Source organism: Salvia splendens, chromosome 7 (assembly GCF_004379255.2).
Source record: "Salvia splendens isolate huo1 chromosome 7, SspV2, whole genome shotgun sequence".
Lineage (NCBI taxonomy): Eukaryota > Viridiplantae > Streptophyta > Magnoliopsida > Lamiales > Lamiaceae > Salvia > Salvia splendens.
Window position 1 is genome coordinate 906,749 of NC_056038.1, and position 13,322 is coordinate 920,070.

Below are 13,322 nucleotides of genomic sequence, written 5' to 3' on the forward strand. Positions count from 1 at the left end.
CAATATTGGTATCGGGTTCTAGTCCACTGTGATACGTACGGCCTTGAATTTCTGGTTATATATCCATAAAAAATATGCCCAATATTGGTATAATGTATTTAACATCTTTGTAAATATTATAATTACTCATAAATACTCTACTGTTTGAAAAATAATTCTTAGAATGTTGGAAGATATCTGTTTTCTGTACTGATTTCTGAGTTCATGGAGAATATTTTTTATATTCTCAGCCATTTCCTCATAAATTAATGGTAAATGAATTTGAAAAAATCCCTTTTATTCTCTGAAAGGTCATGATAAGAATCAGCACTGGATAGTTCTAATGTCCATCGTAGAGAGAGCATAGATTTTTCTTAAATGTGGAATTTTCATATTTTTATACTACTCCCTCCGTTCCAAGATAAGTGAGCACAAATTTTTCAGCACGAGATTTAAGGAAATTGAGTTTTGTTAGTATTTAGTAAAGTGGAAAATGAATAAATTAAGAGTGTTAATAAAGTAGAAAGAAAAAGTAAGAGAGAGAATACCAAAAAAAGGAAATGACTCACTTATCTTGGGACGTCCCAAAAGGAATGTGAGTCGCTTATCTTGGGACAGAGGGAGTATTATTTTTTCAATCCAAGTATCGAAATGAAGTTGTTTTTCCTATGTTAATTGTGTACATTGACAAGGTAACAATTCTATTTTTTAAATAATCAATAATAGTCTTTACAACGGTATCCGGTCGAATGTTGTTTTACCATCATAAAGACTATTATGGTGAACTTCTTTTGTAAACGACATTATTTGCGACTATTAACTTTAGTAGTTGGAATGATGTTTTACTATCATAGAGACTATTATGGTGATCAACTCTTTCGTAAACGATATTATTTGCGGCAGTTAATTTTTAGTTAGTATAGAAATTAAGGTTCTCTCTTAAAAAAACACATTGGCAACGACAAGATGTTTTTTCGTTGAGCCATGACGGTTATCGATATGCTTTTACATACGTGCATGATCCCAACTTTTGTTTCCAATTTTATTCAACAAAAGAACATATAAAAACACAACATTGTCACTACTAAAATTGTACTTATACTCTACAAACAAATAAATTGATTAAGATTTAATTCGTTTAATCAAAATATTTAGCGACAATCAATCTAATGAGAATTTTGGGGGACTGTATATAAACACGATTTTCCAGAAAGAGCCGTCTCAGTTAATCATTTTCTCACGCAAACCTTCAGCTATGGATCCCTTTTCCCCTTCCTCCTCCTCCGCAATCGCGCGCCAAACTTGGGAATTGGAGAACAACATCGTCTCCGCGGCGTCCGACGCCGCTGATTCCTCCTCCGACGCGATCTTCCATTTCGACGCGGCGGCGCAGGCGAAGTTCCAGCAGGAGAAGCCGTGGGCGAACGACCCACACTACTTCAAGCGCGTGAAGATCTCCGCCCTAGCTCTCCTCAAGATGGTCGTACACGCGCGCTCCGGCGGCACGATTGAGGTCATGGGGCTTATGCAGGGGAAGACCGACGGCGACGCCATTATTGTCATGGACGCTTTTGCCCTCCCCGTGGAGGGCACCGAGACTAGGGTTAATGCGCAGGCGGATGCCTATGAGTATATGGTTGAGTATTCGCAGACCACGAAGGAGGTCTGTTTTGTTAGCTCAATGCCTTCAATTTGTTTAGGTTGTTCAGTTATTGTTGTTTTCGCTATTATTTTGGTTGATTTTTGTTTTTTGTTTTTTGTTTTGAGTTTATTGACGGATTTTGATCGATTTAGTGAGTTTATCGTGATGATTATTTTGGCTGTTTCAATAGTTGGAATTTGAGAAACTTTAAGTGATGTGGCTGTGGCTGTGGCTATATTTAAAAAGTTAAGCATATTGTGAGTGTAGTAGTAGTATTATCTTATCTATCATAACGTGGAGTAAAATTTGTGTTGTGTGATTGGCCCGAAATTATTCACATGATGAATAAACCTATGGTATTAACTTAAGTTGCTGGTTGGTGTTTAATAAGTTGAAGATGTGTGTGTGTTAATTATGTCGATCATCCATTTCTGCCTATGTTTCTTTCATTCACTTGCTGCACATTCCTTGGGGGTCCTTTCTCACCTTGTTTTGTCTGACATTCATTTAATTTAATTGTGTTTTGGGGAAAAGGCTGGTAGGCCAGAGAATGTGGTAGGATGGTATCACTCTCATCCTGGTTATGGATGTTGGCTTTCCGGTATCGATGTCACCACACAAATGCTAAACCAGCAATACCAGGAGCCCTTTCTTGCTGTTGTTATTGATCCTACAAGGACGATTTCTGCTGGAAAAGTAGATATCGGTGCATTCAGGACATATCCAGAAGGGTACAAACCCCCAGATGAGCCGGTCTCTGAGTATCAAACGATCCCCTTGAATAAAATTGAAGACTTTGGTGTGCACTGTAAACAGGTGAAAATACATTAGTGTCTGGACACAGTGTTGTCTTGTTTTAGGAGCTCATTAAGCAGAATCAGGTCTGCTAACCAAGTTTTGTTTTTGCAGTACTATGCATTGGATGTCACATATTTCAAGTCTTCTCTTGATTGCCATCTCTTGGATCTACTATGGAATAAGTATTGGGTAAACACCCTTTCTTCTTCTCCTTTGCTGGGTAATGGAGACTATGTTGCTGGTCAAATCTCCGACTTGGGTAAATTTTTATACTAAACCTTTCTACTAGTATCATTTTTGTCATTGCCTGGATTTAGGACATACAAGATGTTTATGCTATTAACTTGTGCTTCTGATATCATGCAGCTGAGAAAATAGAGCAAGCTGATAATCATCTGTCTCATTCGCGCTATGGAACCTTGTTATCAGCTCCCCAAAGGAAGAAGGAGGTCAGTACTATTCTCATGAATCATAGTCATAGTAGAAGTATGTTGTTTCATACTGTTTCTGTGGTCCTTTTGCCTTATAAAACACCTCATCTTCATTTCACATAATTCATTCCCAAACCTTTTCTTTAGGACTTGCATGATCTATATAGGCTGATATTCATCATATGGTGGGGTGTTAGCACATAATTAAGTAGAAGAGTGCATATTCAACCTGTTTCACGAATGCTATTGACTTTTTCCAACACAAGCTCTCTGGATTTTTTTGTTCTTTGTAAATGTGTCTGTAAGGAGACAAATTGGAATGAATTATCATAGCCTTAGAATGCTAGCTCAATCTACTTAACTAATTGGAGTTATGGTCTTCATTCTTTCATGATTGAGCGAAGACTATCTTAGTCACTATCAACTTTCCTTTTGTCAACAACCGTATGTTCTAAGCTTTTTGTCAAAGTTGAAATCTTGGAGGAACAGAGGATGCTGACTTGTATTGCTAACTCAATGCCACTGGGTCTCATTTGATTAATTCAAATAAAATGAAATTCAAGCTTCAAATCTTTTACGCATCCAATTTCAGTTGTCAATATGCTTATTAACAATTGAATAGTCCCTTTTTAACAATGTAACCTCTCAATTCAAAATGGAGATCTACGAGCTTGATAACGACTTATTCAGGATGAATGCTTTACTCCTGTCTACAGATATCTCTTATTTTTCTTATCCAAGATAGGGGCTATTATTATATAAACCGAACATGGGATGCTTCTTGGGTCACAATATTTCTTAAAAGTGGCTCTATCTTCGTCTCGCTTGCAGGAAGAATCTCAACTCAGCAAGATAACTCGCGACAGTGCCAAGATAACTGTAGAGCAGGTTCACGGATTGATGTCACAGGTATGTGCAACCCCGGCTCTTCTCAGCCATCGGATTGCCTCTCGTAGTGAATAGCATCCTTATATTTCATGAACACAAATTCTAATTTGGATCCAAAATAGATTTTATCTGGGACTTATCATCGTCTATGTCGTATTCCAGGTCATCAAGGATATTCTCTTTAACTCAGTAAACCGCTCCCATGGATCTCAACCAGAGTCATCCAGTCCTGAACCCATGGTCGAATCCTGAGCCATTGGCGAATGACCTATCATATTTTTCTGTGCGTGGACCTTTCACTTGTTCTGCAGGGTAGCCACAGCTAGATTTGTCTAAAGATGGCATTGGAGTGTTGATAATGTAGTACTATCTCTCTTATTATTGCTTCTCAAAAATTAGTGATATATATTTGCTGAGTTTCTTGTTTCATTGGCTTTCTAAAAAGGAATTTGGTCTCACACTTGGGCTTCTTATGGTGCTTTCAGTTGTACGTATAATTGATTATAGAAGCTGTAAAATAAGGCATTATTATAATTATGATAATGAAAACAATATAACCCATCCTATTGTTTTTTAGAGAATATTAGCCCCCTATAATTTCATCAAATCCACAATTTATTTTCTTCTATAACCCGAGCCCAAGATTTTGTAACATATATATGTAATCAATAATCATAGTTATTCATGCAGCTCAAACATAAGGATTCAAAAAGAGCTCTTATATTATGATACTTCAAAGTCTGATACGACTCTGGCTCCTCTTCTCAATGATAAGCAGGACTGCTATATTGACATATGTTCTCCAGTGGTTCTGAGTCTTTTCAAGGACAATTTTGACTACCACCATTTACGCCGTCTTGTCCAGGAATTACTTGCTGATGATCTTATGGGTTACAAAATTTTCACCCATGAAATTCATTCAAGTTATGCTGCAAGGGTGGAGAACTACAGGAGCTATGACACTATCAGTAAAGATATAATACAGATTTGGCCTTCTCCTGCTGAAGCTAGGTTTTTTCAGAATGCCAAAATTGACCCTTTCACTATTATTGGAAGTGGTGAAAACTGTGTAATTGGATCAAATGTTTCAATTGATGGATGCTACATCTGGAATAAGGTGAAGATTGAGGATGGCTGTAGATTAAAGCATGCAATAGTGTGTGATGGGGTGACCATGAGGTCTGGAATGGTTCTTGAAGCTGGCGCCGTATTATCTTTCAATGTCGTAATTGGGCAAGATTTTGTTGTGCCTGCTTACTTTAAAGGTTTCTCTACTCCAACAGCCTGTCAGACAAGACTCAGACAGTGATGAAGAGCTTGAATATTTATATGCTGGTTATAGTAGTGGGAACGTAGAAATCACATCGGTATCTGATTCGCAAATTCAGGCTGCATCTGAGGTTGGTGGGGCTGGTTTTATCTGGTCAGTTGGTGAAGAAGAATGGAGGCAATCAATGGCACCAATTTCTGTTGAAATGATCAAATCTGCCACTGATGAACTGGATATATCAAACGCGGAGAGTACTTCAGGAGAGGTGGGACTCGATTCTGGTGATGAATCTGATAATGGTGGAGATGATTATGCCCCTTTTGAAAAGGAGGTCGAGGCAACTTTTCTATGGACTACACATGAAGATGTAGAAGAAGACCGTATAATATCAATAATTACGTCGCTGAGGTTGTCGTACGATCTGGATTCTACTCATTGTGCCAGCGCGTTGTTCTACGCGATGATGAAGTATGCCGTGGACACCCCACATGGTAATTCTGCATATGAATTGAAATTTGGGGAAAGCTTTTGAAGTATTACCTGCGAAGCTTAGATGAAGAGATTGAGGTATTGCTGAAGTTTGAAGAAATGTGTTAAGAGTCTACACCAGAATATGCATATCTATTTCCCAAGATTTTGCGTCATCTGTACGACAAAGGCATTTTGCAAGAAGATGGTATACTATGTTGGGCATCGGAAAAGGAGCACGCTGATGAGTCGGATAAGGTTTTCGTGAAGAAGGTAGAGGAATTTTTACAGCGGCTCAAGGAGGGTCGGAAGAAAGAAGATTGAGGGGTGATTTAAGGCTCATGCCTCTGGTTTGATACAAAAAACTTACAACCAAACAAGGATGCCTATATTTTTTTTTATTAGAGAAGACATTTTGGTTAGTATTACAGTTGAATTTGGACATGTTTAGAATTTTTGTAGAGAACTTTTTTTTTAGATTGGTAGTAGTACTAAATTACATTTATAGTCACTATTTTTAAAATTGCGACAAGTGATTCAAACTCTCAATCCATTAAAATGTTTATCAACTAAATTTTACAATTTTCAAAATCATAACTATATATGTGAGTTTCATTTATTACATCCCAGTTAGACACACTTTGCACGTATTTGTAAGTAAAAGAGTGATTAGTGAGTAAATATAGGATTTTACGTTGGGAATGTATCTTGATTTGGATTGTTTGGGATGGTTCAAGGCTGATTTTGTTGTGTACTATATATATAGTACTAATTTGGAATGGAATTCTTTTGCTTAGTTCGACTTGTGGCACAAATCATCCTTGAGTGTGGTTGAGAAGAGAATGAAATTTCAAGATTATTCTAAAATATGAATTTTGTAGTTTTGTGAATAACAATGTGCCTAAGTATCAAGTTTTATGATGTTTATGCGTAGTATTTTGGAATATGTAATTAAGAAAAAAAAGAAAGAAAAATAAGAACTTATGAATAGTGTAGGTGAGTTTTTTTTATGAATGGATAAATAAACATAAATTTTAAAAGAGTAGACTAAACCTGTGATCTTTCGTCCGGGTTCAACCACTCTACCGCTTGGTCAATACACACATATAGATGATGTTTTCTTAGTGTTCAAACGTACGTCACTAATAAAGTAAATTCAACTTCTCAGTGGTCAGCGTTGTGGATGTCCATACGTACCATTATATTTCTTGGGTTTTCCATCTCTTCACTGTTCATGAAGAGGGCTAAAAGTAAAGCTCCAACATTAGAGTTGGAATCATCGGCAAATATGACAAATGTCTCTCATGAAATAATAGGTATCATATATTTACACTTCAATCTTGTTTTATTCTGCATAATCTACAATAGTAGTACTATTTCCACTTCACAACATATTTCATTAACAAATCATGCGCATCACTAATATATATACTGAGCATCCACAATGGCGCCCATCCCGGCGGACGTCCGGCCTGCGTGCCGGAGTTTCGCGCGGGACGTCCGCCATTGTGCAGCGGTGACGCGGATACGGACGTCCGCTGCGGACATCGGAGTTCCGCGGCGTTCCCTAGACGTCCGCCGCGACGTCCTTGCGGACGTCCGCCATTGCGTAGACTCCACGAACTTCCGCGCGGACGTCCCGATTATTTTATTATTATTATTATTTTATTATTGTGGGAAGTCCGTCGGGATGTCCTTAGAGATGTCCGCCACTGTGCAGTGAGATATCCTTATGACGTGGCAGTGCAGTGAGAAGTGCTTATGACGTGGCAGAAGGTGTTTTTGGGATGTCCGCCGGGACATCCGCACCATTGTGGATGCTCTCTCAATAAAATATGGTATCACAACATAGTACATGCATAAAGATGATGACAACTAATCAACGCAAACACTCTTTACAATGAAAAATACACACACTCTTACCAATTCAAACCATATAAAAAATAAACACATCACATAAAGAAAAAACCACACAAGCCGGCCAAGATCAACAACAGCTAATCATCCACCATTTCTGCCGACTTTGTCAATCCCCACCACCCCACTTCCCCTATATCCTTCATCTCCAACAATCCTCCTTCATTACAACAAACAACCTCAAAAAAAACTGATGCAACAAAAAACATAGTTCCAAACTAGCTTCCAAACATGATCATGTCTCCCACAACCAATCTCTCCCTCTCCATCCTCCTCCTCCTCTCCCTCACCGCCTCCTCCTCCGACATAAGCATCCTCTTCGACTTCATCACAAACCTCACCAACACCCAAACCCTTAACTGGGACACCATCCCGCCGCCCCTCTGCGTCGGCAACTTCTCCAACTGGACCGCCGTCCTCTGCAGAGACGGCCACATCTCCGGCCTCCAGCTCGAGAGCATGAGCCTCTCCGGCCCCATCAACGCCCCCGTCCTCGCCCCCCTCAACCTCTTCAGCCTCAGCCTCGCCAACAACAGCTTCTCCGGCCCCTTCCCGGCCGATATAAACAAGCTGACACGGCTCAGGCGCCTGTTCCTCAGCCACAACAACTTCAGCGGCTCGATCCCCGACAAGGCCTTCAATGGGATGACGGCGCTGAAAGAGGTGCATTTGGCAAACAATGGCTTCGTGGGGAAGATTCCGAGTAGTTTGATAAGGGTGCAGCAGTTGTCGAATCTCTCGTTTCAGAATAATCAGTTTGAAGGGAAGATTCCGGATTTTTGGCAGGAGGGTTTGCTTGCGAATTTTTCGAATAATAGGCTTCGCGGCGCCATCCCCGACGTCCTCAGCTATGAGGATGCAAGCATGTTTTCTGGTAATTTTTCCTTTTTTTTTTCAATTCTAGGGCTCTGTGCGGACGGCGGAGCGGTCCACACAGGGCGTATGAATAGCCAATAAGGGTGCACCACATGGCAATTTTTAGGATTTTGACCATTTGGTGGCTTCCCATAACTTATCTATGATTTTATCTGAATTATGTAATTTTTTAAAATTTAAATAGTTTTTCCAATTTGGGGGTATGTGGAACATTATCTTACCAACTTATATGACACGTGGATAGTATAGATCTGTGTTGTAAATGTGCTTTGCATCATTTTTATGAAAGTTGCATGGTGTAGCAAGAAATGGTTGTAAAGTGAGGAGGGAATATTTAAGTGAAATGGGATGCACGTTGAAGTAGGAAATAATGCAATAGAGGTCAACTTATTCAATCATGCATCATAAACTTACAATAGTTGATTATGTGCTTACAACAACTAGTATTAGTATTTTTGGAGGGGTTTAATCATGTTTTTATGTTGTCAATTTTTAAAATTTATTTAATGGGGGCTTCAACCCTCCTAACCTTGTCTGTCACCAAACAGGCAACCTCGGCCTATGCGGCCATCCCCTCTCTCCATGCCCCAAGATATGGTACAGGAAAACCGCGTTCATCGCCGCCGCATCCGCGGCCGCCGCCATCGCCTTGATCTCCATCCTCCTCCTCCTGTGGCGCCGCCGGCGAACACGGCCGCTGAGATACCAGAAATCAGTGAACCAATTCAAAAACGAAGCTACAAAAACAGAGAATATCAATGCAATTCACAACAAAACAGAGGATCAAGGGAAGATTCAATTCGTGAGAAGCGGCAGAGAGAGATTCGAGCTCGAAGACCTGCTGAAAGCCGCCGCGGAGGTTTTGGGAAGCGGAAGCTTCGGATCTTCTTACAAAGCTCTGCTTCTCACCGGAAAACCTTACGTTGTGAGAAGGTTCAAACAGATGTCTAATGTCGGAAAAGAGGATTTTTATTACCATATGAAGAAATTAGGGCGGGTGACGCACCCGAATCTGCTTCCGTTGGTGGCTTTCTATTATAATAAAGAGGAGAAGCTTCTTATCAGTGATTTCGTCGAAAATGGCAGCTTGGCAAGCCACCTTCACGGTACGTGAAGGTGATTTTATTTCGATTTGGTTTGGTTATTTAAATTTTGTATATTTTACTTACTCTGTTTTATTAAAACAGGAAAAAGAAAACCGGACCAGCCCGGTTTGGACTGGCCGACCCGGTTGAGAATCGTGAAGGGCGTGGCGAGGGGGCTCGCGCATCTGTATGCAGAGTTCCCGTCGCTCGCGCTCCCCCACGGCCACCTGAAGTCCTCGAACGTGCTGCTGGACGGCGCGTTCGAGGCGGTAGTCTCGGACTACGCGCTGACCCCTGTGATCAACAGGGACCACGCGCGGGAGTTCATGGTGGCCCACAAGTCGCCCGAGTCGATGCAGAGCGACAGGGTGACGCGGAAGACGGACGTGTGGAGCCTGGGGATCCTGATACTGGAGGTGCTGACGGGGCGGTTCCCGGCCAACTACCTGAGGAGCGGGAGGGGGCCGGGGGCGGACCTGGCGACGTGGGTGAACTCGGTGGTGAGGGAGGAGTGGACGGGGGAGGTGTTCGACAAGGAGATGGGGCTCGGGAGGAGCTGCGAGGGGCAGATGCTGAGGCTGCTGAAGATCGGGATGTGTTGTTGCGAGCCGAGTGTGGATAAGAGGTGGGGGATGGACGAGGCGGCCGCGAGGATCGAGGAGTTGAAGGAGCGGGAGGGCGATGAGGATTACTCGTCGTACGCGAGCGAGGGCGAGGGCTACTCGTCCGCGTCTAGAGCCGTCACTGATGATGATTTCTCGTTTTCTAAAGCAAGTTGAAGAGCATTCTTTTTCGGGCTATTTGGTGTATCCAAACAAAATTTTATTTTTTTAATATGGAAACAAAGGTTTTTTTTGTATGTTTTTTAGTTTTGGAGAATAAAATGAGGATGATTTTAGTTATTTAATAGGGTTGGTTGGTTTATTTGATACATGAAGAAAAAACAAAGATGAAAATATCGTTAAATGAGTTCGCCAATATTGAAAGAAATAACAAGATTATGGATTCAAAATTTTCTTCACAAAGTTTAGTACGGAGTAGTTTGTTGTAGAAAGTAGCAAAGAGTGATAATGAAATGAATTGATCCATTTGGGTATATAGTTTATTTATTTGCACACAATAAATTTATTAATGTAGTTTGGGCCAGAGTTACCACAGCCCACAATCATTTAGTAATATAGGCCTCTCCTTTTATTTTTAAGTAATGAGTTTCTCCAATGATAATAAATAAATAGAGTTGAATACTCCTATAAAACATGAATAAACTTATAAAGATTGCACATCAAAAAATGAAAAAACTGGTTAATCCCTACATCTCTATACAATGATGGATCCAACTGGAGTCAGGGATATATATCGATCGATCCCACCGTTGGCCCATAATAAAACTCCATTAAATTCGGCCTTTGGAGTTGCTGTTGATCTCACAATGCGGTAGCTCCGCCCTAACCATAAGGGTTGATGTTCATATTTGCTCCTCACCCACCATCGATTACAAGTGATAACAACCATTGCGTTGTCTCTATCTCTGGCGCCGTCGACGACCTTCTTCTCTGTGTTCAATCTCACAAGTTCCATTTGCTAAATTTGCAATTGTATCTCTAAGTAGAAAGGGTCTTCATTCTACCTACCCTAATTATTAGGCCGAACTAGCTTAGATTTATATTGCCGTTGATAAACTTGAATTAATATACTAAAACGTGAGTATTAACTACCGACTAGTATACCATATAATTATACATCCAAATCTTGGTGTAGCAAAATAAAAATAGAAATGTACAGAAAATTATATATGTCCGAATAAATCAAGATATTATTCTAATTTTACTAGATTTTTTATGCTCAGCAAAATTAATTGGTTGACATAGTATTATATTTTAGAGTAATATTTGACGAATGTGTAACAAACTCAGGAACTAGTTGCTTTCATATATCCAACTTAAATGAACTGACATTTTGACCACGAAAATATCTAGTTTTTCCTACAACACGTACATAATCAGAAATTTAATAAAGACAAAATTTAGAATGCGTATGCTATTTAATTCATTAGGTGGTGCGCATCCATTTATCTAAAAAGCAAATCGATGAACTTTGTAAATATTCTTTAACTACATTATGCATTAAATTAAATTCATAGTCATTAGTTGCTTGTAAATAAGTATAGAATAAACCCACTCAATTAATAAGACACTTTTCATATAATCAATAAATTCGAAATAATTCGAATCACAATAGATATATTAAATATAACAAAAATAAATAATTAAATATTTAAAAATATATTTATGTAGAAATCATCGAAGAAATCGAATATTGACCGATCACGCTACCAACAAAAAGATTTCATGGGGTTATGTTTATTAATTTAATTGGCGGCAATAGATAACAGAAAATTACTGTTGCAACAAAACTTTTCCTTTTTGTTCAATTTGTTGCAACAAAACTTACGTATATTTGCAACAAAACTTTTTCTTTCTTATCAAATAATAAACTTTATATTTAATACCTTTGGATATTATTTTAGCTTATTCATTTATGTGTTTGGGCTACTTTCTAATAACTCCTACATGATATATATTTTGTTAATTTTTTGTACTACATAAACTTTTTGATGGGATACGAACTAAGCAACTAAACCCTAATTGCGAGCCCAATAGCAGTGACGGCCCAGCAGCCCAAAACCCAAGAAAGAGTATCAGTTCGGCACAACCAAAGAGTTCGGTCACAGCCTATAGCTCGGTAGTATCAGTTCGGCACAACCAAAGAGTTCGGTCACAGCCTATAGCTCGGTAAAAGCCGACCAATCGAGCTCAACTCTCAGATCGGCAAAAGCTGATCGGCAAAGTTCAGCAGTTCGGTCTCAGTATTCGACCGAACAAGGAGATAGTGGACCCATGTAATCAACCCCACTACCTCCATTACACCCACGATCTATTTAGTGGTATTAAGCAGTTATCAACCCCACTACCAGGGCTGCAAGCCACGATCTTAGTTCGAGTGTATAAATAGAACTTAGATCAGATAGACGAGGGTTAAGCTCTCTAGATCCTGAATCTTGTAGCAAATCAGTATTGTAATCTGTAAGGAGACCAAGCAATACAAATTTGCCCTCTTTTCTTCCCGTGGACGTAGATTTACCTCAGTAAATCGAACCACGTAATTTTCCGTGTTGTGATCATTTATTACTTGTATTTATTCCCATCAAAAATTCGCCACATCATCACTGGCGCCGTCTGTGGGAAACAGAGAACCAAAACTGTGATAAAAGCGAGTTTTTGATCCTCTTCCACCAAAAAATGCATACCAGATCACATAATACCCATACTTCCGTCCGTGATGAACGTGAGGAAGCTAGTCCAGCCCGTAGGCCCGGAAAACAGCCTCGGGAGAAATCTGCCTCCAGTTCTCACGGTGAAAGAACAAACCACTCCAAAAGTCATCGCACCGAGCCTCCCCAGCAGCTCGCTTTGAATGAGGCTGTCAAGTCGTTCTTGGCTGAGAAGCAGGATGAGTTCTTAACATTCCTGCAAAAGAGCCAGAAGCCGGAGAAGCAAACGGCGGATTCTCCCTCCCCCTCCAGACATGAAAGTCACTACCGCAGTAGTGTCGTATCTTCCAGGAGAAAGAATCCTCACCACCGACATGTTCCTTCTCCTCCTCGGTACCGAAATCACAGGAGAACTCCATCTCCACCATACCGAAGAGATGTCGGATTCGCCATGTATGGAGCGCTGAAGACTCCATTTTCGGATGATATCACCCGAACTCCATTGCCACAGAATTACCGAACTCCGTCAATGACTTATGACGGGTTAGTGGATCCTCATGATTTCCTGGGACGCTATCAGTATAATATGGCGAACCAAGGTCTCAATGAGGTTCACATGTGTAAGCTGTTTCCCGAGCTGCTTATCGGGAACGCAAGAAGGTGGTTTGACAGCCTCCCTCAAGGGAGCATTAGATCT

At 40.2% G+C, this 13,322-nt stretch overlaps 2 protein-coding genes and 1 pseudogene across 2 annotated transcripts; all 3 read left to right on the top strand.

The window, feature by feature from the left end:
- Positions 1 to 1,194: 1,194 nt before the first annotated feature.
- On the top strand, positions 1,195 to 4,167 carry LOC121811045 (COP9 signalosome complex subunit 5a-like). The gene is made up of 6 exons (XM_042211807.1): positions 1,195 to 1,642; positions 2,156 to 2,437; positions 2,531 to 2,678; positions 2,786 to 2,868; positions 3,682 to 3,759; positions 3,901 to 4,167. The coding sequence occupies exons 1-6, from the start codon at positions 1,235 to 1,237 to the stop codon at positions 3,988 to 3,990; spliced, it is 1,089 nt and encodes a 362-aa protein (XP_042067741.1). The 5' UTR covers positions 1,195 to 1,234; the 3' UTR covers positions 3,991 to 4,167.
- Positions 4,077 to 6,008, top strand: LOC121741635 (annotated as a pseudogene).
- Positions 6,009 to 7,468: 1,460 nt separating this feature from the next.
- LOC121740805 (probable LRR receptor-like serine/threonine-protein kinase At4g31250) lies at positions 7,469 to 10,213 on the top strand. Its single transcript, XM_042133433.1, has 3 exons — positions 7,469 to 8,267; positions 8,818 to 9,375; positions 9,457 to 10,213. Exons 1-3 carry the CDS (start codon positions 7,625 to 7,627, stop codon positions 10,131 to 10,133), a joined length of 1,878 nt encoding a protein of 625 aa, XP_041989367.1. The 5' UTR covers positions 7,469 to 7,624; the 3' UTR covers positions 10,134 to 10,213.
- The last annotated feature ends 3,109 nt before the right edge of the window (positions 10,214 to 13,322 follow it).